Source organism: Ambystoma mexicanum, chromosome 9, assembly GCF_040938575.1.
Source record: "Ambystoma mexicanum isolate Mex_15411 chromosome 9, UKY_AmexF1_1, whole genome shotgun sequence".
NCBI lineage: Eukaryota > Metazoa > Chordata > Amphibia > Caudata > Ambystomatidae > Ambystoma > Ambystoma mexicanum.
In genome coordinates, this window is record NC_090931.1 from 1277471363 (window position 1) to 1277493205 (window position 21843).

The 21843-nt window shown below is 47.3% G+C and overlaps 1 protein-coding gene across 1 annotated transcript in view; it reads right to left on the reverse strand.

The window, feature by feature from the left end:
• Positions 1-1545: 1545 nt before the first annotated feature.
• SCTR (secretin receptor) overlaps positions 1546-21843 on the reverse strand; it is a 590525-nt gene continuing 570227 nt past the window's right edge. The window contains exon 13 of the mRNA XM_069616610.1: positions 1546-2220. Within this exon, the coding sequence (XP_069472711.1) occupies positions 2044-2220 (177 nt within the window). The 3' untranslated portion in view covers positions 1546-2043. The remainder of the gene's footprint in view (positions 2221-21843) is intronic.

Sequence of the window (21843 nt, forward strand, 5' to 3'; positions counted from 1 at the left end):
TGAATCAGGAATATATGTTGTGCTAGCAGCCAGCGTACTACCCCTATCTTTTAACCCAATATCACACTCCTAGTCTGTGCAATGCTCCTCTTCAAACAATACATACCTACATAGTTTGCAAGTGCACAGAGTGCAATCATAGCCAGTGCACCACCTCATTGAGAAAGCAAATAGCCCACTTGCTCATCGTGGATTACCGCTTGCAAGTTGACAAACCTCAGGCCCTGTGCAAGTGCATACTCCCTCTTCACTAGACAAATATCACACTCATGCCAACTGTACTTTGCGTTTCCGACTCACAAGCTTCAGCGGGTGCTCCCTAACCTGTGCCCCTTGCCCTGTAACCTTCTGTACCCCCACTCTCCATGTCCTTCCAGGTGTTCCACTTACATTCTGTCTTCATTAACACTGTAGCCCCATGTTGTACAGTGCTCTGTTGTGTAACAGCCAGACCTGCACTATGTAAAACTCAGCACATACATGCACACCCATGTGAATAGGTCGCAAGGTGTGACACCTGTGTCTAACAAACACCGAAATAAATGAAACAAACTACCCCAAGCTACCAGATATTACCCACATAACAAGTTCAAAACCCTTCTTCCCAAAATGGAATACGCAAAATAAAACACACACACACTGTACATCAGACACATCTCCCAAACTCTGTAAAACAGTTAATTAAGTGATGACTATTGGCCATGCCATTCCTTTGCTAGATTTTCTAAATGTTTGTAGCTCATAGCCTTTGGCTTATGTTTGCCTTCTCCAACAAGGTCATCATTTTACACACGAATGGTAATCACTTTGGGGTTGGCTCTACTGAGAAAGAACCACCTGCGCTGGGACCAATGAACTCTCTCTCTGTTTCTGACCCTCTGATTGGTTCTGCACCACATCTGAGTACTGACATCAGAATCGAAGCATGGTTGGTCAAATTCTGCGAGAGGGCAAGAGAGGTAGACACCAGAATGTATCTTGTGTTTTCATGAATCAAAATAGACCCCTCCACACCCCAGCGCCATCATTAGTAGAAGGCTGTGATTGCTGGCGCACATTTGGGGTTTTAAATCCTGATCTCAGCACCCTCACTCAGGCAATGCACCAGCACCCTTTCCTGGAGTCTTGAAGTGAATGACATTTACAGAAAATCTTAAACTGTTCAAGATACATTTCCTTCAATAGAATATTGGAAATATTTGGAAGTTATTTTTTATAGAATTATTAGGTTGGTAACCCTTTATAGAACTGTAAAATAGATTGTAATGCTTTAATTCATTGATTAGGCTTGTGGCTGTGACCGCTCAATTATTGGAACTCATCTGCACATCTCTTTGTATCCACAAAATAACTCATGATGAGAAGCCTTCCCTTCAAAGGCAACATGACAAGGGCATCAGTCTGGTAATATAATTCCTATTGGCTAGTCTGCAGTAACCAGCAACATAAGCAGTGATGAAATATGAGGGTGGGTCAATTAAAAGAATATACAGAATAAATGAGCAGCCTCCATGAACTCTCATGTGCAACACATTAGATGAACTGTTTTTATTATGAAGGAATGGATAATTATTTACTAAGAGATTTCATAACTGCAAGTTGATTTGGAGCATATGCTAATCAAAGTAAACAATATAGGAAAAGTGGGGTAAAACCAAAAGTCAAAGATTGTATCCTACACCCTCATTCTGGGAATTCACTTTAATGTGTGCAACTTTAGTTCTTTGATCCATTTGAATAAGTCATCCACCAGTGATTATCATGTTTCTGTTATATGTACTCTATTTTCAATTGAATGAACAGGAGAAGTATTCATGTTTTACTATCCATTACAAGTATTTTGATAAATAATAAAAAATGTGCATACAAACACTAAGACAGGCGATTCTATTTGCACTCCTTGTAAGACTTCAATGAAATGATCACACACAATACGTGTTGTACACAACAAACACAGTCTTAACAGTAGTCCATTCACAATATGATCCGATGCCTCTCCCATGGAGCGCGGGGCTCTTGGAAGAAATGCCTTCAACGGTTATGCTAAATGACGCTGGTATTCGGTGCCTGTATCCGTCGTTGATCCTTTGGACTGGACTTGGACGAGTGCATCACTAGAGTCGAAGCACTTGATCCGCTATTAGAGCTATTTTTCTGTCGTGATTGGAGATCTTTGCTTAAATCCCGTTGCCTCAATTTTCTTTGGATTTCACATTGAACCTAGGAAGTAATGGCACAGTATTTTTAATCTGAATCTATATACACAAAATGCTGATACATATGCAGACAGCTGTGCTTCTACGCTTCACCTTTAGCATTCAATCCATTGAAATGCAGCTGACTTTCAACATGCTCTCCGTAGCTATCATAATTCTGGATATTATTATTCTTATTATATTTACTGAGCACAGACCTAGCTTCAAGAAGCAATGGAGCGCCTTACATAGGTATACACCAATACAGACACACAATGGAGTGCTTTACAGAGGTATATAACAGTACAGATATACTGCAGGGGGGAGGGTATGGAGGGCACAGAGGACGGGTATAGCTTTACAAGGTGGCAGAGAGGAGAGGGGCAAGCAGCATCTAACTAGTCAGGTGGCGCGGAGGGCGACTTGATGGCCTAGGTACTGAGGAGGAGAGACTCCTTGAAGAGGTGGGACTTGAGATCTTTTCTGAATTGTAGGAAACCTGGGGGTGAATCTGATGCTGATGGGGAGGATATTCTACACTGTGCTTGTTGCTGACCTCACCACGAGGCTGGCAAAATGGAAAAGGTGTGCCAGACAAGAGCATGTTACATTACATTCTTATGAAATACTTTCCCAGCTGAACATTCTCAACTACATTGATGCTGTTTGTTCTTTTCCTTCTCCTGTATCATGTAACTTTGGTGTGGTGGTAAGGCTGCAGCCCAATAACCTATGCAAGTGGCATAGACAGCCTTACACCCTGGATTCAACTAGCTTTTCAATGACAAAGAGTGTGCCAATGACAGAACAACATTTGGGGAGGACATTAGCTTTCTAGAAGTTGAGGCATAGTATGTGAAGATCCATGCAGATAGCGCATGAGTTAAGTTAGAACATAGTTCTCATCACAGATGTATTTACATTACAAAGGGTGATCCCTGCTACCCTTGCCCACCTTTACCTCCTTTGAATTCTTCAGCTTGGGGATATACATTCCTTAATTTTAACCTGGTTTTTCAAGTCACCCTGTTACCGGTTGGGTGCCTGTGTTTATGGTACAGATGGCCAACTGCAAGGGTGTAAAAGCCTTTGTTTGATTTTTATTATATAAAAGGATGCATGCAAATCTGTCTCTGAAAGTGAGGTCTGCTAATCCGACATAATTTTTTTCCATGCCAACATCATAGTGCAAATGTGCCTTTGTTGATGTAGTCTAAAGGCACCCTCAGCACCAGCCCTGCCATGGCACAGGGCAGGTCCAAAGGTCACATGTGCATCCCTGACAGCGGCTGGAACACAGTGTGATAGCAGGCAGAGGTGGCTTTATAATCTTCTACACAGCTGATATACAACCTAATAACTGTATGCCTGTTATCTGTCAATCTGCTGGCACACACATTTTTAAATAAAGGCCAGGCCTGGTTGTGGCATGGAGAACACTAAGAGCACACAAGTATACAGCAAAAGCAATTTGGTAACATGCCATGTTCAGCTCTGTGGGCAGCTGCAGCTATAACAGGGCTGATGCGTATCAGAGGGCTGATTCGTATCAGCGTCTAGCCTGGATGTCTCCATTACAGCATTGTGAGACGTGGGCAGCAAGTGGCCTTCTTTGATCTTCCAGAGGAAGGATAACACCTTCCTCCAGGGCACAATGACCCTCCCTAGGAGGCCTCCTGCGAGCCAGTGCTTCAAAGGCAGCACCAACATAACAAAGCCCCTCTTGCACCAGAACGCTGACCACTGGAGTCTCTTTGAAGTCAGCAGACAAGGCGAGGGGGCAGAGTTCGAGTAGTCAGAAAGGAGAGGTTGGCTTGGTTTCCGTTGGGGTTCTCTACCACTACCTGATCCTTGCAGCCCCCATTTCCTGCAGGATAAGACACTCTGGGTAAGATGCCAGAAGGCAAAGTAATCTGTTACAACAGTCCAGATTGGACTTCTTACAGCAAGCTTGCATTGGACCAATTCCTTGTGACATTTCACCTTTATAAGGAGTGGAAATTCTATCCTTGTTTGACAAATCTTTTGACTCTGAAAGAAGAAGTATTTGTCTGGAACATGTTGGGGATACAGTCTATTCTAAAGTCCTCTGGCAAAGAAGTGAAGACAGGCAGAAGTTTACAAGGCAGAACTGAACTCTGCTCCCTTCCCATCCCCAGAAACCAGGGGGTCGATGACACTGCTGTTGGACCAAGGCCTTTCTGCCGGCTGTGCTATAGAACTAAGATCCTGTTTGCTGGAGGTGAAGGACCACTCGTATGTGCCAGACGACTTCCTGGAATGGAAGTGCAGAACTAAGAGCGCACCTTGTCCCTGCATACTGGGGATTGAGCCTCAAGCAACTCAGAAGTCAGGGAACAGCTCTGGGTCCCGATTCCCACATTGAAGTGCTTGTGAGTTACATCATCTGGTACATCCCCCTGCTGTCCCAGGTTTCTTTATACCACATGCCTTTGCTGCTTGGGCTGCACCCCGTGTTGTATCTAGTTGCCCAGCTCATCAAACCAACACCAACTCACTGCCTCAGGAAGCTCCTGGAAGCCTGGCTCAATGCTGTTGAGACCCCACATACAAGAAACCAAAGCTACTATGAAGAGGCACTGTCCCTCTCGTCTGCCCTTTGGGACCATAGTGATATTTAAGCCCCCTGTATGTACCTCTTTTCTACAACTATTGATATTGTTGTCAAGTATTTCCTGAACACCCCCTCCTGATCAACCCAGAGTTCCCTTTCACACCAAGTTGTTCATTTTCTGTTTTTATTTTGCTGAGGTGGGTTTGTTATGTTTTTAGGGGCTTGTTGCATTGATGTCTTTATTAAAGGTCATATATTTGTATAGAACCTTGATTGGACATTCTTATATTTGGAACCATTGTACTAAAGGTATTTGGGTTGCTAAAGTTATCTGCTCACAACCCTCCTGAAGATATAGCCTGCTCTTGGCGCACATTACTGAAAGAGGCAAAGGAGTTATTCCTTTTAGGCTGTGCCTGTTTCACCTTCAAGATTTGGATTACTGCTGGTTTAATAGTAGTGTGGCGGCAGAGTAGGCACTTCAGTCACTACTCAGCCCTGGACTCCTGCAGAGAAGTAGTCATTTCGCCAAGGATCATTGGCTGTAGGAATTCTGGGTTGGTTCTGAAAAATAAAACCCACCCTCGAAACACACAACCCAGGGTACTTGGGCATCCAATCTGGAAACTAGAAGTGCTTTGCAGAGTGCCGTCAGCTACTACCACTGTTCTGCATGCCACAGAATAGTCCCACTTTCAGAAGTTGTTTTTTTTGGAGATTTCTACATTTCTGTGGAGGTAGTACTATGTGAACATGCTATGTGAAAAACATTTGCAAAAATAACTTCTTTGGGCAGTTTTTCAAGGCACTCCGAACATGGAGAATATGTTGGAAGTACATGCATAATGTGAAGTATGCGTCGATATATGGTCAATTGCTGATATACAAAAACTAGTGGTACCACCAGGCGTTGCCCAGGTCTGTAGCTGCATGCATGTGGGGTGTGCTATGCCTTGTGTATGTTTTATTTTTTCATAACTTCCTATTTTTGAAGAATCGCAAAATCGGCACTCTCCCGAAATCGCCCATATTGATAGCACAGGGCCGGATCTCGCCCTGTGCAGGGCGAATGGGTGGGGTCGGTCATATTTCAATATCGCCCGTACACCCCAGACTGGTATGCTGACCTCGGGCCAAAACTTCAGCCCACCAGCTGCTGTGGAGCTGGTGCCAACAATCGCAAAATTGTCAATTTAACAAAATCACATATACTGATATCACAGGACCTTGTGCAGGGCGAATGGGTGGGGTTGGTGAAACTTCGCTATCACCAGTAGACCCAAGACTGGTATGCTGACCTTTGGCCAACATTTCAGCCCACCAACTGTTATGGGGCTGGAGCCAACCCCAAACATACAAACACACTTTCACAAATATATATAGATAGATAGCACCATAGGCCAGCTGATCACTGCACTTATCTGACTCGCAATAAAAAGTGGAATTTGAGTTCCAGGCTATTTAGTATTTAATCTCATGCACTCCTACAAAAGATCCTTTCAGGGCCAGTGAAAGTACTTATGACTCTTGAGACAAAGTGCCTTTTGCTCATCCCCTTTGTCATAATTGATCCAGATTTGCAGCCTATCAGGAACCCTAGTGCATATGGTACGTTAGGCAGACCTGTTCTGTTTTAACGCTACACAACACACAAAATCACTTTGACATTCAGAGGTCGATTCATGGAACAATTTTGCACCAAAATCGGTGGCACAAGCATGCAAAATCCAGTGCACGCGTGCGATTCGCACGCAAGCGATTCATAGAAGTCTGTGCGCGTGTTTTCCCAGGGAGCTGCGCCTAAACCGCGCATGCCACACACGTCACTGCGACATCCTAAACACTGTGCATGACGCGCACAGCGAAAGCGTACATACCAAAAAGGGGACGGAACAAGCAGAATGGGGAAGAGCGCGGGAAAATGAAGTACTGCAGGGAAATACACGGAACGCCCACACGCTTGCGAACTACACGTATTCATGGAATTGAATAGGCGAAACCCACGCACACCAAAAGACACGCACAGGCGTAACCACGTCTGCCACACGAAGGCAGGCGGAAGCGACCCCGCGCAGTATAAAAGTGCGCACAAACAACAAACACTTATATACAGTTACGATGAATGTCCCATTTCTCGCAGCACTGATCGTGGGACACCGCAGGAGGAGGAGAATAGCAAGGCCCCGCATTTTTTTGCCCACGACCAGTGTGGGATGTCTCAACCCACTGGTCCAGGCCATGCAACATTACTGTGCATTGCTGGCAGCAGAAACCTCAGAAATGGCCGCCAGAAAGCATGCAGCTCGCTAAAAATCACCAGAAAGTGCGCAGTAAAAATATGAAAAATAGCCCACCATCCCCTTTTGCTTATGTCAGTGGTAACACAGGAAACCACTGCCAAAACCCACCATTGGGTTACCCACAAAGTTGCCTGAAATCACTTGAAAAAGCAATGCTGATTGCCAAAAAGAAACACAGAGCTGTTTGGAAATCCGTTTCTTGATTGTCAAAAATGTGAAAAAACCATGGCTCACAAACCACACAAAAAGATCCAACCTCCTTGTTGGGTGCTGAACATCATTCTACTTCGAGAATCCACATAAATACAATGTCCAAAGAAGCATATATTATCTGAACAAAGTCCACTTTTGAGGATGGTTGAGCTGGAAGAAATCTGTCAAAAATGGGTGTAGTACCGTTACTCACCTCTGTTAGAAGCCGGCGATTTAAAACTTATCATGTGTAAAGTTAAACATTGAACTCAAACTATGCCAAAGAAGAGATTTCCATCCAAATACCATAAAAGAGTGCCATACATTGATTTTCATGGTGAAAAAGGACTGGAAGTAAAGATGGGTTTGCTTATTTTAAATTTATAAATGTATTTCTTTCACAAGGAACTATGTTACAATTGACCAGAAGGTAACCTGATTCAGTTAAAACTTCCAAGAGGCCTTCTTCCCCTGAGAATCTTACACCTTGTTAATTCCCTTTAAAAGGTGAGCATTTCGCATTGGCATGCTAATCAGAAGGGGAGGAGATTTCCCCTGCTGTCCAGACCAAGAAACAATGGATTCCTTGGGCTGAATAGGAATGCTAATTCGGATGTGACTGACAACAAACTGCACTGGCAGGAAGGCAGGCCATGTGACCCTCTGACTCAGCCCAGCTCTGGAGGCGGTCCAGACTGAAATTGTTGATTGAAGTTGGTGTAAATGTATGTTTTAGAAAAATGTTTACAGCAAAGTGTACTGAACTGACAAAAATATGAAACTTAGAGATTGTTAAAATGAAAAATTCGCTCACAGTTTAAGACTAAGCTGGAATCTGTACGATGTTCTGAGACTGAACCCCAGAAATTTTTCATATTGTAACCATGGTGTTTATGTTAGGAACATGAAAAATTACAGGAATGTGCCCAGAGGGGACGTGCATGCATGTATAAAAATTGGTGCAGAATTAACATTGAGAAACCCACCAAAAGCGCGAAAAAGTTGTCATTTATGAACCATAGCTCGTAGGAAAATTAGAGTTGGACAGAAATGTAGCTTAGGCAATCTGTCATGTAATTATGTATTATGAACAACTTGTGTTTCTTGGAAATATGTTTTTGGGGGAAAATAGAGTTTCTATGTAAAAGCAAAGGGGAGGGATTTCTTTTGGATCATAAACACAGCATCACACATGATGACATACAATTCCTTTCTCAAATCAGGGGACAGGGAATTCTCTGACCTATCAGATCCTTAGAGGGTTGGGCATAGATAATCAGCCTCCCCACCCACTTTGGAAATGATAAATAGGGACTGCTGAGGACAGGCAGGGAGACGCACACTTTCCACGCCTCAACTGATTTCTTGGCGAAACACCCTGCAGGAAGATCCAGGATCCAGACATAGATCCAGAGAACAGACTCTAGAACCAAACTCTAGAACTTTGAAGCAGAGAGGCTTAACCCAAGAAGCTGAACCCTTTTTCAGCAGGCCTCAGAATCTTTTGCAACCTGATTCTAACCCCTAAACTTCCAAGGGGCGCCACACAATCCAACAGCCTGGCTGAGCTGTTTTGCTGTTCTAGCTAAGAACCCTGTGCTAGAACCAAGATCCAGATCCATAGAGCAGAGCTGTATCCGGAACCTGTCAGATCCAGTCCAAGAGGCCGCGCAGACCAGAGTGCCGTGCTGAGAGCAGAACCCAGTGCCTGAGACCTGTCCGGTGGCAAGCGAATACCAGCCAAACCCTTGACCAGATCTTTGACGGGCCCATTCCATTCCAAAGCCATAGGAGTGAGTATTTAGTCTAGAACTGTCTATAGTCATCTCTTAGTTTAAAGTAATCCTATTCAATCCATTTTAACCTATCCAGAACGGCATTATAGAATCTTGTGCCCATCCTGAATTCTTTACATTATATTGTCTGTGATAACTGTAGCGATAATCATCTATGCGCTGATATTTTGAAGAAAGTCAAGTGTCTTGGTGCACAACAACCAGAGTGGAAGGCGCCCTGTTCTGGTGGTTGTCCCGTTGGGTATCTTGTACTTTCATAGCCCCTTAGTATAAGTCCATATTGGTTCCGAATCTTTAAAGCGCAATCTGTCATTTTGAAATCTTGACTCTGTTTCTGAAAAATCGACCTTCACAAAAACCTCTGTAACTTTTGAACCGCATGCCCTAGAAACGAAATCTTAATGTCTATCCTCAGCTTTCAAACACACCCAAAATGACATTCCAATTTCTTATAGTTTTGCCGTAATCTCATATCCCGTATGCGGAAAAGTTGCAGCGAATTTGCCATTTGGCTCAATTTCACTTCATAGAAAAACAGCTGTTTCTTGATTTCAACTTCTGAAATTCGTTTTCCATTTGCTAATCATTCTACAATCATTGCTAGTGTTGACCTGAACCAATCCAAAGCCACTCTCACTAGTGCTGAATCGCCTTTCGCGAGTTAAAATAATTTTAGCATTTTCCCATTTATTACAAATCACATTCAAAAGCCTTTTCACCTGTTTTTAAAGCATTCCTGTTCTCTCTAAGCTTGCTGGGGGAATTGGGATTGAACTGCATTCTTTCATATCAGTTATTCCTGAAACCTGTGTGCCCTCTTCCACCTCTTCATATTGCATACTGGGGGGAGTGAGTAATAACAGGGGGAAAGAGTGATCATATTGTCTTATGATTGAATTCATATCAAGTTTTAGTTCTGTGTTGCATTCTTTCCTATTTTTGAATTTCCATGAACCATACAAAGTATTCTCTGCTACATTATTCTTCCTATTTTTACTCCTAACTGATTAAAGAGATTGTTGATATTGTAATATTACCCATTGCTGATCATTGTTCATATTAATAAGTGTGATATTCCAATATTATCCATATTTATAAAAGTGTGATGTATATATTGTTCAATTCTTCAAATAAATCTTTTAATTTGCAAAACAAACCTATGTCTTGGTTCAGTGAGACTGGGGGAATTCAAAGAGAGGGGCGTTATATAAGGGTACATCATGCAGAATTAAACAAACTTTTGACATATATAAATAAGGGTTTCCATTAGGCATCCCATACTAGGCATTGACTTAGTTGGAGTGCTGGATTGAAATCACTTACACCAGCCTTTTTGGGATGCCTGATGACCAGGTCTATGGCAGGTATAGGTTTCCACCTCATATCATCCTAGACCTGGTCACTGAGTGGGAGGATGATGTCACATCACCCACCTTGTGCACCCAAGCACTGAGCCACTTGGAAAAGGTGCTCAATGTCCTGCATTTTTTGGCCTCTGGGTCATTTCAGCCAACAACTGCCATAGTTGGGGATGTCTCACAGCCCACGCAGTCACGCTGCCTACACCAGGTGTTGGCAATCATGACTGCGTGACCCTCAGTCCGCAGGCACATATACACACACCCAGAACACCCACAGAAAGGCAGTCCGTGGTCCAGGACTTTTACAGGGTGGCACACTTCCCCAAAGTGCTTGGTGCCATGGATTGCACCCATGTGGCCCTACGTCCACCTAGGGCCACTGAGAACATCTACTGCAACCGCAAGCACTGGTATTCCATTAATGTACAGGTTGTATGCGATGCCCATGGAATCATCACCTCTGTCTATGCAAACTATCTTGGGTCTACCTATGACAGTTTCATATACAGAATGTCCTCCCTGAGCTGGGACCTGGAAGATGGGAAGCATGGCGACACATGGCTGATTGCTGAGTACAAATGTCTGTTCACATGCATGCATGTCACACACAGACAAATACACAATCCCAACTAATGACAACCATCCTCACCTCCGTAGGGGACAGTGCCTACTCTCTGAGCAACCACATGATGATACCAATACGGAACCCCACCACACCACCCCAGGTAAGATACAACGCAGCCATATTGCAACCAGGGGCATAGTGAAGCGCACATTCGGAGAGCTCAAGTCACGCTTCTGCTCCCTTGACCGCTCTGGCGGGCAGCTACTATATGCACCCCCAGTAGTGTGCAGGATCATTGTGGCAGCATGTGTCCTGTACAATGTTGCAACACGGCGCTGCGTACCGGTGGACATGGTGGTGTCCCCACATCCCCAACCGCAAGCAGAGGCGCTGCTCATCGGAGGGGAAAGGGCACGTGGCGAGGCAGCCCGGACCCAGCTTGTGGCCACATTTTTCACCTAAACTCCCACCCCTGCGGAGTTCACACAGGCCTGGCACAAACCAGGTGACAATCGACGATGACCAAGAGACAGTCAACTGTCATAACCTTACCACCCTGAGAATGTTTCCACAGAAGTGCCACATTTTGTGCATCCCTAGCTACTTAAACATAACCAATCCTGGGTGACCAAAAGGAACACATGCAAGGTGCATATCACACTACCCCCTGCAAAACAGGCCATGAAAATCACTTTTATGTCACCCAAACCCTCCCAGCCCCCATCACCCTTGTCGGCCACACCATGACATGGAATGCAACAGCAAAGAGCAAACCAAAAGCACACAACATGACAAATCAGATACGAAGTGCCACGTGATGAATGGAAAGAGGCCTGAGACAATCACACCTGACATGGAATCAGATGAAATGACTGACCACCAACCTCCCACACATACAAAGTCATACACAAATGCATGCCACCAGCGGTACCATCAACAAAAGACAGAATGCCTGTTAGCATGCACATTTGCCAATCCAAATCCGCAAATCCCAAAACCGTGTGCTGTGTGTGACTCCAGCAACACACCGCTCAGCACACAGCACAGTGAGCAGCCATTTTGTTGGGGATACACCTTGAGCTTTATTTAAAAAGTACAAGCAACAAAAATAACTCAGGTATAAAAGCCCCCTAGCAGCAGTGGGGCTAAAGTCCTTCACATCAGCCCCAAGGGCCTTAAAACTCCATCGAAACATACATGGAGTCAGTCCTGGTGCCTTTGGCGCCAGGCTCATTATCAGGAATGAAGCAATACCAATTTTGTACCTTAATCCAACATGGAGGCCTATTACACAGCTCAGTTCTTAAGAACCAAGCCATGCGGTGTAGTGTTTTGGGTGTGGCTTGGCCCAGAACTAGTTGGCCTGGAACTACTTTACCTAGGCTATTTAAACCACACCCAAACAGCAGAACACGCTTCACGTTATTCTGCACTCCTGCAGCATAACGTTCACCGTGGCCAGCTCCTGCTCATCTGCTTCTCCGGTGGCCCGATCCTGATGCCCTAGATCTGTATTGCATTAATAACCTGGAAGAACAAGAACAACATTAGCGAGCAAGAACACTTACCTGTGAAGTAACCGGCCTTGAATCCATCCTGCGCTTCGCTTACCTCGCCCATCTCTGGAGTTCGCTGCAACCTGCAAAGGTAAAGAAACAAGGACAGCATTAATTACAATTCTTACCTGGGCAAGCAGCGAGTCCTGGCAGCACCCTGCTCTTCTCTTACCTCGCCCATCTCTGGGTTTCACCGCAACCTGCAAGGGAGAAGGAACAAGGTCAGCATTAACAAAGCACTTACCTGGACAACCAGCGCTTCGATCGCTCATCACTCCGGAACATCACCGCAACCTGTACAAAGAAGAGAAGAGAACACAGGTTAGCAATTAACACCAATAAACAGCGCAGGGCTCCGTGCATCAATAACTCACCGTGGTCTTCGCCATCGGCTCGGCAACTCCGAGATTGCAACCATCCCTGTGAAAACAAAAAAAGACATTGTTAGGGAACAGCGTAGTGGAGCAAGACACCGAGAAGACAGAGAAAACAGAGGGAAAGAAAGAGACAGAATAAAGACGGAAAAGACATTATAACTCACCTGGAAGACAGCAAGCAGAGTCAGAGACACAGCCGGTCTGGACCGGACATAAAGGCACATGGAGCAGTGAAGCAACTAGGTCCACGGAACGCCTGCACCAACCACGCACCCCTGCACAGAGACGCAGGACGGAGAGTTCAACGCACAAAAACCTAAGGTGAGCAATAACCCCAAGGGAGGGGATTTGGACCAGTGGGAGGTGGGAGTCCAACCATCACAGAACCAGTATCTTAACCCTCCATTCTCCTGTTATAGGCACTACCCAATGTCTGGCACATAACCAAGCAGAGAAGGGTCCGGGATAGTGCTTAGACCTCTATCCAGTATCGTGTGGCGCTCCGTGGATACCAGGTGAGCGTAACACCAATCCCCTGACACCTGAAAAGTAAACCCAACACAGGAACAGCCATTGACCAGCAGAACACTTCATGTACATAGTACCTCACATTGACAATGTCAGAGAGTGCCCAATCACTGTAGCCCAAGAATACTGTCCGACACCAAAAACCCCTCCCTCATTTCCTCAACACCATGACCTTCAGAAGAACTGTGTCTGGGGTCCGTCGGCTTCTTCCTTCGAGTCTACCTGGCTTCAGGATCCCCCTTCCCCTTGGTTTCTTTGTTCTTCCTTCCATGTAAATAGGGTCCAGCCCCCTCAGAGGCCACCTTGACTGGTAAAAATACCAAATTGTAGAGAACTCCAAGGAGCCAAACCTCCAAACCAGGGAAATACCCTGGAAGAGTCTCCAGTAGATGACTTGAAATCACAGAATATGGCCAAGCACATGTCCAAGCTGAATGACAGAAGAACTACCAAGGTAGCACACTTGAACAATGGTTCATCAGGATGGGTAGGAATTTGAGTACACAATAATCAATGAGGATGCCACAACTGATGGGTAGAACTGGAACTTGAGTAGAAAATAACCAAAGAGGCTGGCACAACTGTATGGTAGAGCTGAAACCCAATCAATCCTTGATATCATGAAGGAAGAAAGGCAGAGACAGCACAAGTTTGGAAAGTCACAGTGAATGCGAGATAGCCGGAAACAGCTGACAGCAAGTTAAGAGCCACAACAGTTGAATAGCATTGGTAAAAGGCCAAAGTCAACATAAAGGTATGGATGTGATAGATGAAAGACAGGAGGAGCGAGAGAGAGATGCTGTGGAACAGAAGTGTACTGAGGCAAACTGAGGCAGTGTAAGAGTATGTGGAAATAACTGCCCGCGAGACGGGCAGACAGAACTCCATCAAGGACAGTGGCAGGAAGAAAAACAGGGAATAAAGTCACCAGAATGTGAAAAACAAGTAAAAGAGCTGTAGTCCAGTAGGAAAACTGCGCCGTCAGGCAGCAGCGAAGTCCCAGAGGGAAGACAGATACAACGTGCTGTCCAAACAGAACGGAGCGGAGTAGTAGTGTAGGAGGACATCTCAGGTGAGGACTGGACTGTGAGTTGTGCTTCTTGTGTCACATTCCTAATAAATCCTCCTTTGCCACAATCCCCATGGCCTGAACTCAACACGTACCAACTTGACATTGTCACCACCCAGCCTCCTCCCACCATCAGTATAACTTTGACAGCTAAAGGGTGCAGGCTACCGTCTACAGCATGAAGTGCATCAAGCACGTGTAGAGGCAATAAATGAAAATACATTACAATCAACTTCAATAAATGGACAGTTCAAAAATGTACTCACCAAAATTGATTGCAGATATGCTGTGGAGAAAACATCCATAATCCCCAGTAGGGGTGTAAACACAAGTAGTACAAGCAGACAGGCCACAGATATGACGAAAGTCCAATGCCCTTGTGCAAATTGTTGTCACACCGAACCCTCCTTGCAAGCCCATGGAAAAAGGGAAGCATGAGTGGCATATGTGTCTGGACCCCAAGCCACAACCACATACACGAGACAAGCTTGAATGGGCCCAGCTGGAACAGACAGTGGATGCTTTCAAAATCCACAATGCACCACACCGTCACGTTAATGCACAATAGACAAACAATATTATACTAATAAAATAAAAAATTACCACATACGACCCGGGGGGCACTCAGGAGGGGGGAGGTACAGGGTGCACCTCAACACCTACATGTGATGATGTTGAGATAAAAAAATAACCTCCATGGGCTCAACGCCTGCACGGCCCGACCTGTGTGGGAGATAAATCGTCGTCCTGCTCACCCTCTGGATGGAAATCAGAAGGTGGAGGTGGCACAGTACCCTGAACACGCCTATGCGCACCTTGCCCCTCGACGGCAGCAAGTCTGCAGGACTGGTAAGCCCTGTCCTATGTGGCAATGGCATGTAGGTCAGCATGCAGCACCTCACGTGATACGCGTGCTTCCTCTTGCAAGGTAGCACATGTAACACAGAGTTCTGCCTGCATGGCCTCGCATGACATCTCAAGCACCTCCCGGCATGCACGTAGCTCAGCCCAGATGGTATTCTCAAGCTGCTCCAAGCTCTCCTCTGACCGCTGCCTCTGGGACATGTTGAGCACACCCAGAGTAGATCTGAGGGATTGATGGTCATCCCTCAGGGCCTCCAGGTGTGCCTCTGCGTGAGCAGCAAGTGCTTGATGCAGAGACACCATTTCAGCCCGATGTGTCCTGTCTGAGACCGCCATGCACAGCCTGAGTGAGCGGGCCATGGACTGTGTTGCCCGCTGCTGGAGCTCCACCTGCCTAGCAGGGGGGAGCACGGATTGGGCCACACTTTCCATGCTCTGTGCGATCTTCTCAATAGCTGCCCCCTGTTGTTCTGAATTGGCATACATTGATTGCTCCCACTCAGTATACCCCGGTGGCGCATGGCCATCGTGTTGCTGGAATTGATACCCACGGGGCCCAAGGAGCCGTGGTCCTCGCTGGATTGGCACCCCCTGCGACTGCAGGACTACATCCCTCCGTTGACATGATGCCCCAGGCACATCAGCAACTGCTGTGGAGTGTGACCGTGCGTCCCGATCCACCACAGGTAGAGGTTCCAACACTGTCTGGCCCCTCAGTGCAGGTGTCAGAAGATCGTCCACATCAGGATCACTCACCATCAATGAATGGACATGACGCACATCTAACTCGGCATTGTTGTCAGAGTGATCATCAGAGCTAGACTGATTGCCAGCCCTGGACACAATGGTCTGGAGCACAAGTGGGTTCTCGTGGTCTGCCACCCCATGACCCCCACTTGTGCCGGGTTGCTGATGTAATAGCAACACTGTGTCTGGAATGACATCACCAGCCTCTGGCTCCATTGCGTCATCATCTGCAATGTGGAAAAAACAAACATGAGTACACATGTCAGAGGCACATAACACACACACACATAGACATGATATCGACAGCCAATACATGAAGCAGACATGTCACACACAACTGAAATTACACCATGCATCCAGTGGCATTGATATGCAAACGCATCCCAAAAGCAGAAATGGATGTGTGTACATAGCGAAGCCGGCACATGTACTGAATGTAGTATATCGCCTCCATTGCACACCACCCCTGTCAGGCACATGTCACAGGCAGAAGTGACAGATAGCTACAAAGAAATGGCACATACCATAAGCATGTCTGAACAGCCAAATGTCCACAGCTGCAAGTGAATCCAAACACACCATGACACACGTAATATGCATGTACACATGCATCACTAAATCATCACCAATATAGCTTCATCCATCTGCAGCTCGGCCCGTACCGGGCGTCATTGGGCCATGTATACATAGTGAATGTCCCGAGCAAACCGAGGGCCTGCAACCAGGCATGACGGGCTATAACGCCCAGTACGATCCAAGCTGCCGGTCCATGAAGCCTCCCGAACACCCCTCAGGGCCTGATTGAGCATATTGTGCATTGATTGTGCCCTAAAACATTATTCAGTGTGTCAAATCATCACAGCCAGGCCCCACCAGATTAGCTAAGTGGGCCTGGGCGTACACATACTGCACAACAGTGCACCTTCAGGATTGTGCCAGTTGAACATAACGTGCGCAATGCTGAAATCTCAGCAACATTGACGTTAATAAACTACATATTAGTCATTCAACAAAAAATCTTCAGAGAACATGTGTAAATGAACACTTTCACACACATAAGTGAGTAGCTGCAATGTTGCACTACACAACATTGAAGCTGCTTTCATATGTACATGTGAAAGTGTTCAAAAACACCTGTGTTCATATACACCCGTATGGTGATTATGAACAGCATCCTATACAGCAAAGCAAGCAGCTACAACGCTGCTTGCTTTGATGTATGTGAAAGTGTACACATACACACGTGCAGGCAGCTCCACAGTCATTACAACCCGATTGGCAGGCTATAATCAATCTGCGGCCTCTAGCAGTTAGTATAGGCCGCAGATTGACCAATCAACTTTGCTAAGCACCCGCTAGGGTGTTCCATTACTGAGTACATGTGCCCGTGCCTTTCATGACAGTGAAGGGATGACAATCTGACCCTACATGCCAGGTCACTTTGACGTTGCAGCAGTGAGTAAGCATGTAGAACAGTGTAACATGGCTCAGAAGTGGGTTGATGCAGTGCAGAACATGTGTACGTTACCGACTATCTACATCAACAAGTACATTATGATGTCAATCAATAAACATGAAGGCAGTGTAAGGGCAAGTTCAGGCATCACGTGCAATGTGCATGCAATGGGTTGCCTGGCTACAGGCAACCCTCCCCTCACCCCCAGTAAAAATGCAGTGAGGCATTGCATGGCAGTGAAAGTTGACCAGAGAACTGTGTATTGGCAGACAGTGTTGAGTAGCGTCAATTGCATCATCTGAGTCAACTGACAACACAGCAGATAAGAATGGGACAGTAAGCAGGACACATGATGAACCCTCTGTAGTACACTCATTTGTGCAGAAGGCACTAGACCAGTTGAACAGAGTCATGGGGCCTGAAACAGGCCCACACAGACTATGACACCCTAAACATGTGCGTGATGCAGGACTGAGCCAGAGTGAGCATGGAATGGATGATCAAATGCCATTAAATGTATGTCATCCTGGACTCGTACTACAATGATCATCCTGCCAAGGACACATAGGGGCATGCATGGAATGCACATGGAGCATGAATGGGCACTCATGTCCCTTTGGAGCATCTGCCATCTGCTCAGCCCGAGTGAGCCACCCTGCATCAAGGACAAAGGATGTACCCCACAGTATGTGTCTGGCAGGTTGGCAGGGGGAAGTGTGCATGTACACAGGAGCGTTGAACAGGCCATTGCAGTAGTCCAACATGTTACCCACCAGTGCCATGGTGAAATTGGGGTGCACGGGGGTGGAGGGGCAAGGTAGCATGCCTACATGGAGTAGCCGCATGCAGGCAGAACACACATGCACGTCAGTCATGCGATGACATAGTCCGAGTGCTGAGTGGAAAGACACCCCAGGCTACATGCAGAAGGGCCATTGAGCTGGAACATGGACCGGAGGGGCAGCCGGGTGACTAGCATGTGAGTAGGGTGCAAGTGTGGTGATGAGGACAGTCCCCGTCTGCTCTACATGCCCAGCATGCAGCACAGCAGGCACACATTAGTGAAGCATTGCATAACTCGCACATGAGAACCATGTACACATATCATGTAGTGTCAGTCAAGCACAACACATCACACAAGCAAACCACATATGGGCTGGACAAACACGCAACAGCACTCACCGGACGGGCCATCAAAATCCAGCATCTCTTCCACTCCTTCGACCAATTCTGCTGGGATGAACTCCACAGCGATCACCTCGTGTGTAGTGAGTTCTTCCTCGTCAGGTGGTGGCCCACTGCCAGTCACCCAAGTCATGGCATAATTGGGGGCACGCTTTAGCTTAGCACAGCGTTGGAGGTCATCCCAACACTTTTTGCACTCCTGAGCTGTGCGCACCTCATGTCCGAATGCACTAACACCCACATTGGGCCCGTGTCAGTCGATGAAACTGACTGCTGGGTCACATGGGTGTCAGTGTCAGATGAAAGAGCTGCATCTCTCTGAGCCGCAGGGGGTGGTGGCATGACTGCACCAACACGTGTCAGAACATCTTGCCGAAGTGGCGCCCCCCTGCCTCTTCTCCCTCTGCAGCCACCCTGGGCACCCTGGACTCCCCCTATTCCCTGGTCACCCTGGCCACGGTCCTGACCATGCCCACCACGTGGAGGACGCCCAGCTGAGGTTCCCCTCACCTTTCGTGGCCTCCAAACCATGGCACAGATGTAGTAGTGCCAATGGGAGGTGTACACAACAATTGTCCTGGGCAATTGGGGTGAAGGAGGTGGGGTACTAGATGTAAACAGCACCCCTGTGCGCCTGTAAGGCTGTATGTGACCCCGGTGAGATAATGAAGGGTTATGCAAAGCTCAGGCACCCCAAATATCAAATATGCAATAAAACTGTGTATGCAACCCCAGGTAGCCCACGTGTGTGGAATTAACCTCCCGCAGTATGTGGTGGCCCCCAGGGACATGAAAACACAGGGGGACCCGCAGTGGGAAAAATAGCATGCCCGACTGACCGTCTGACTAGCGTTGGAAAGAAAAACACGCGTAGGCAAGACCCCCACCAAAAGAAGAAGTACGTCCTCGATCGCTGTGAAGGGATGTCACGTGTAACAACAAGAAGTAGCAACACACGCGTCGGTCTCAAGAAAAGCACATACAGCGAACTGCTGGGCCACGCTCACCTTTAACCCGTGCCGAGGGAAACGCCTGTGCGCATCACGTCACTTACGCGCTTAGGCCCTTTCCTCGAATTACACACATTCACATGTGGATGTGCTGTTTTTGCATGTGTGGATTCACTATGCACCCGTGCCGAGGGTAACACACATGCGCATCATGTTGCTTACGCGCTAAGGCCCTTTCCTCGAATTACACGCTGACGTGCTGTTTTTTCACGTGCCAATTCACTCTGCATCAAGCTGGCCATGCGACAACACACGGAAGACCGCGCTCCTGCCAAAAAGGCCATTTTCCTGCCTGCAAGAGCCCCGGGGAGCCTCCTACAAGTAATCTGCTGCTGCCTGCCTGTCTGCTGCCAACAGTGCTCTGCCATTTGGTGCCTGCACATCAGCCATCTGCAGAGGTCCAGTTGCTGTGACCACCCCTGCTGGAACAGAAGACTCCCGACTGGTATTCCATCCCTCCACAGCCCAGACCCAGGACCCAGTTGCCCACCACACCTGCCTCGGGGGTTGCCATGTCCTACACAACATCATCCTGCACCAGTGGCAACCCCCCAGCAGAGAGCTGCCAGCTTCAGTGCAAATGAAGTTGGCATCCTGGTGGAGCAAGTCCTGGGGAATTATGATGCCCTCTTCACACCATTGCCCGCCAACAAGGAAGGACGGAAGAGGATCTAGAAGGACATAGTGGGTGCCATCAACGCAGAGGGAGTGGCACCCTGCGAAATCAAACACGTACAGAAGCGCTGGGAGGACTACAAGTCCAGGACCCTCAAGGGGTCCACCTTACCACCCAGCAGATGAGGGTCCTGGAGCACATTTGCCCAGTGCTTCATCACCAGATCCTCAGGATGCAGGCCCGTCTGTAGTCGAGTGGTAAGTGCCCATGCATTCCCATTTAAAACAGTGCATGTTGCGTGGTAGTTAGCTACTTGGCTGTATGTGTGACATGCGTCATGTATGGATGGATGTGTGTGTGCAGGGACATGATGGTGCTGCATGTGAGTTCAGTCAGGCGTGACCCACATGGATGGTGTATGTGTTACAATGCATCATGTGGAGCAGCATGCGGAATGCACACATGTATGCATGCCTGTGTCTGTACTTGGACATGTTTGGGGTGTGAGAGATGGGTGCTGCTGTCATGGACATGCATGGTGTACATGTCTGTGTGTCTGAGCAGTGTGTGAGTGACTGGTAAATGCCATGGATGCATGACACATGTCCGTGATGATGTGTTGATCCACTGATACAGCCTAGTCGTCGTTGTATCCACTGTGTCTTGGTGTATACAGGGCCAGATACATGACCCTCCGGTGATGTGTGTGCATGTGATTAGCATGTCCCATGATGCATGTGAGTTTCAGCCCACCATTGGATGTTTGTACAGTGCCTACTGTATGTTTCTACAGTGCCTTGGACATGGATGCAAATGTTTGTTGCATGTGCCATGCCTGTTCCTGCATGTGTGTTGCCTGCACTGACCCATGTGTTGTGGAGGGACATGATGGAAGTGACGTTTGACAGTGCCACTCATGTGCTATTGCTTTGTGTCTAGGGGACTATTGTACAGTACCCTGATGCTTGTGTTCAATGTCTCAGTTTACACAGTTGCGAGTGAAGAAGAGGGCGGAGACGGAGATGTGGAGGAAAGCGGCAGGGATGCCTCCACCGGCCGGCAATGCAAGGCCCAGTCACTCTCCCAGGAAATTCCATCATCCGGGAGCGAGGGGACTGGTGCCGCGTCCGCCACTACAGCTGCAGCGGAAGGGGCGGGTGAGCCCCCACAGGGGCTGGCGACGCAGAAGACAGTGCAGAGACATCCAGGTTGGTGCTGTGTACGGAGGAGGCCGCTTCAGAGCCGCACATGGGCCTGGTTGGGGTGGTACCACTGGTGCAAGTGATGCAGTCCAGGGGCAGGGGCAGGAGACAGCACAGGTCGCCATGGAGGGGCCTGTGCATGTCACTGTCCCTGACACTGTGACTGCATCATCAAGCACCAGCAGGGATGCCCCGTCCCAGGCCTGTCCGCAGGTAGGGGGGAGGTCCACGTCATCTGGCACTCCACTA